Genomic DNA, 4,290 nt, shown 5'->3' on the forward strand with positions numbered 1-4,290 from the left:
TATATATATATATATATATATAGATTTTAGAACGAATGTTATCGTATCAATGAATTGATTCAAGTGGTAAGTAACTTGATTAAGTAGATTTTGAGTGATTTCTTGTAAATGTAAAAAGTCCCTATTAAAAAACTCACCGGCCAAAATTAAATGTTCAAATGTACGACTCGAATCGGTCCGAATTAACCAACCAAATAAAGAAATCTATAATCATTGAAGTTATTACGTTGTCAGTCAAATACAATAATGTCTAAATGTTATTACTTTAAAATTCAAATAATTTTGAATTAATGAAATTTTGACACAGTCAATTGTAGCTTATACTTTTATGTAACAAATTCACGTTGATAAATTGAATTTAGGGTAAATTATGAATTTAGTACCTAAACTATTAATTTGATTCGTTTTAGTACTTAAACTTTCATTTTTTTTCAAAATCATATATAATGTTTAGTTTTTGTTTCATTTTAGTACCTCACCTTTAAAAATTTAATGCGTTTAGTACCTCACCTTTAAAAATTTAATGCGTTTAGTACCTAAAAATTACTTTTGGTCCATTTTGGTACTTGAACTTTCAATTTGTTTCAAAACATAATGTTAAATTTTTAATAGGGTATTAAAATAAAGTAAAAATTAAACGTTAGACATAATTTTGAAAAAACTAAAAGTTTATGTACTAAAACGGATTAAAACTGATAGTTTAGTTACTAAATACATAATTTACCCTTGAATTTAATATATATATATATATATATATATATATATATATATATAATCCAAAATGAATTATTGGGAGAGTTAAAATAATTTAAAATGTTAATGGGAGAGTCAAAATTGACAGCTCTAGAACCAAAGACTGGATGTGTGGTTACTGCGACCATTTTCAACTATAAATTAAATACAATCATTTGGCAATATAGATGCATATTTGCATATGGAACCAACAATAGGATGGAGTTTTTAGATTAAATTTTCGACTCCCTAGCTGGTTTTCACTTCCAATAAAATCAAAATAAAAAAATTAGCGTCATCCTTGTATTATTTTTTTCGTAACGTAAATCTCTAATTCAAAAAATAATTCAATGTGATATTTTAACTAATATTTTTCATCATTAACCAATATTAATGTAAGTATTTCGTCATTAGACTGTTCTGAGTTAACCATAAGTTTATGCAAAAATCATCTCCATGATTTTTTCCTTTTCCTTCAATAACTCCACATGCAACCGAAAACTGGTTATTTCCGCCTCTACTAACCGCTACAAGCAATACTCCATTTGTGACAGATTTGAGAAAACATCCACGTCAAAAGAAATTAATAGTCATTGTCAATGACAAAAAAACCATCGATCAAAGTATGACATTAGATTTTTTTTAGTTGAAGGTTGCATCAAAACAAAAAATAATATTAGGACCACATTGATTCTTTTTAAAAATACAAGACACAAGATTTACATTGGAAGCGACGACAACGTTTGTTTAATAGGACAGGGCACGGGAGTTACAAATTAAAGTCCAGTCCATAAGTTCATGGAACTGCTCAACCTAAAAAAACAACTCAAATTCCCATTAACCAACCCTATAAAATTTATTTCAAAGGAAATTCAAGAAATAAAAATTAAAACCCAAATTTCAAAAATGAGAAGAAAAATCACAAATTTTGGAGCAAATTACACTTTGTGCGCAATAGGCTAAGGCCGGGTTCTTGATTCTGTGGGCGGGGTATGACCACCGGAACCCTTTGAAGGATGATCGGACGATTGTCTCAATCCGTCGTCGGTTTCGCCTCTATTCATATCTTCAATCATACGTAACACTTCCGGCATGGCGGGTCTTTGATTGGGCACGGTAGATACACAAGTCATTGCAATTTGCAACAGTTGCACCATTTCCTCTTCAATGCTATGATGTCTCATTAATTCGACATCGAAAACCTCCGCGGTCCATTCCTCTCTAACCACCGATTGGACCCATCGAGGAAGATCGATCCCTTCTTCCCCTAACGATGCTTGATTAGGTGCCCTGCCGGTCAATAACTCGAGCAATAAAACTCCGAAGCTATAAACATCGGACTGGAACGTAACTTTGTGAGTTTCTACTATTTCGGGTGCACGGTAGCCTGCGAAGCGACTAGGCGGAGTGGTGTTGCCGAAGAGCGGGTAGAGACCGAAGTCGGAGATGCAAGCTTCGTGATCAGACCGGAGAAGAACGTTGGAGGACTTAATGTTGCCATGGACCAGTTTTCCTGAAACGTGAAGGTGTGCTAGGCCTCTAGCCGCGGTTAACGCTATCATCATCCGGTTCTCCCAGTCTAATGGAGTTCGGCCCGAGCCTCGGCTTCCTGCAATAACCGTGTCATAACGATTTTTAAGGTCGACCTAAACTATAATCATATATATTTTAATGTCTACGGTATTCGTAACCGCGACACTATAATCACATCCGTAAAGTACATCGGGATTTAGTATGATGCATGCATGCATGAGATGAAACAGAGAAGCTTACCGTGAAGCAGAGCAGATAAGCTTCCGTCACGCATGAGATCGTAAACGAGCAATTTCTCGTCTTTGGAGTAATAAAAGGCTCTCAAAGGGACCAGATTTTCGTGCTTGATTTTGCCCACCATTTCCATCTGCATTTCGAACTCTCTCTGGCTGACCGCCACGTCTTTCAGCCGTTTGACAGCCACCGTCATCCCCTCTTCCAGCACCGCCTTGTACGACGTCCCGACGCTGCCTTTTCCCAACACTTCCGCCGATGCTCTCAATAAATCCTCCAAATCGAAGCTGTAAACTCCGCCTTCAAAGAACACTAGCTTGTTCCTTTCCCCTTCCATCGATGATCCCGTTATTTCATCTTTCGAAGACGAAGTCCCCGCCTCCGCCGGCGGAACATCCCGTGTTGTCACCGGAGCTGACGGCTTCGAGTCCTTCGCCGGCCTCCGTTTCCGTTTACGGAGGCATAGAATGAGGAATAAAAGTAACAATAACGCTGCAAACGCAGAACCTGCCGCAATGCCAATAATGGCGCCAGTGGAAAGTCTCCTGGAGTTTCTACCGGAGGTTGTGGGTGGAATGAGCTCGGACGGAGACGGCGCCGGAGGAGGGAAGAATGGGTTACACGGCGGCAGTGGGCCTCCACAAAGAGCAAGGTTTCCGGCAAATGAAAATACGGGGAATTGAGATAACGACTCGGGAATTGAACCGTTGAGGTTGTTATTAGCTACACTGAAATCATTCAATCCATCGGAGTCGATGCTGGGGAGAGACCCGGAGAAGGTGTTGTTTTGCAAGAAGAGTCGGGTCAGTTGAGTTAAACTGTTGACGGCGAAAGGGATGGGACCGGTGAAATTGTTGGAAGAAAGATCGAGCCGCACCAACCGAGTTAAACGAGTCACACTAGGTGGGAACGAGCCGGTGAACTTATTACCTTGCAAGTAAAGGCTACGGAGGAGAGTCAAGTTGGAGAAGTCGGCCGGAATCTCACCGGATAAACGGTTCGCTCGTAGACTCAAAACCCGAAGTTGGCTCAACCGACCGATTGTGTTAGGTGGAATAGAACCGACGAGACCCACACCCGGGAGACGAAGAGTGAAGACGGAAGACCGGTTTCCGTCGCATTTGACGCCGACCCAGTCGCAGGCCGAAGTCGATGAGTTCCATTGAACCCGGTTCTCGTGTTTGATTTCTGAAAGGAAAGCAAGGAGAGCTTGCTTGTCTTGAACCGGTTCGGAGTTTACTCCAAATATTAGTATCAGAACAGAAACTAGAAAAACAGGGACAAAATTTACTATCATTTTGGTCTTTTGAGTAGTAAAATGGAGCGCTATTTAGCCGTTGTTTCGGCCGGCGGCGGGCAAGGACCGGTTTGGGCTAAACTTAGGATGATTTTCCGGCGAGAACCCATAAAAGAAAGAGAAATCGGAGAGTGAGGGAAGGGGAAGCTTTCTAAGGTATCACGAGTTTACAAAGGTTAAAACTGAGTTGAAAATTGAAATACTGCGATGGGAAGCCTTTTATTTATTTTTTTAATTATTATTGTAATGTTTTCTTATTAATATATACCTCTACAACGTCGAATTATAATTATAAAATAATTGTTATTCACAATTTTTAATTAATTAAGAATAAATGTGTATGTATTTTATAAATATAGAATTTTAAATATAATTTAAAAAACATACTTTTTTCTACCATTGGATCGTTTAATGAGTTTATTATTTTAATATATAATTTTTAAGGGTAAATTATGCTTTAGTACCTAAATTATTAATTTTGGTATGTTTTAGTA

General features: G+C 38.3%; 1 protein-coding gene across 1 annotated transcript; it reads right to left on the reverse strand.

Annotated features, from left to right (window-relative positions):
• Window positions 1-1,513: 1,513 nt before the first annotated feature.
• Window positions 1,514-3,950, reverse strand: LOC120201687 (probable inactive receptor kinase At2g26730). Its single transcript, XM_039202256.1, has 2 exons — window positions 2,506-3,950; window positions 1,514-2,341 (listed from the first exon to the last, which is right to left on the reverse strand). The coding sequence occupies exons 1-2, from the start codon at window positions 3,794-3,796 to the stop codon at window positions 1,692-1,694; spliced, it is 1,941 nt and encodes a 646-aa protein (XP_039058187.1). The 5' UTR covers window positions 3,797-3,950; the 3' UTR covers window positions 1,514-1,691.
• Between the last annotated feature and the right edge of the window lie 340 nt (window positions 3,951-4,290).

Source organism: Hibiscus syriacus, unplaced genomic scaffold, assembly GCF_006381635.1.
Source record: "Hibiscus syriacus cultivar Baekdansim isolate YM2019G1 unplaced genomic scaffold, ASM638163v2 tig00000340_pilon, whole genome shotgun sequence".
NCBI lineage: Eukaryota > Viridiplantae > Streptophyta > Magnoliopsida > Malvales > Malvaceae > Hibiscus > Hibiscus syriacus.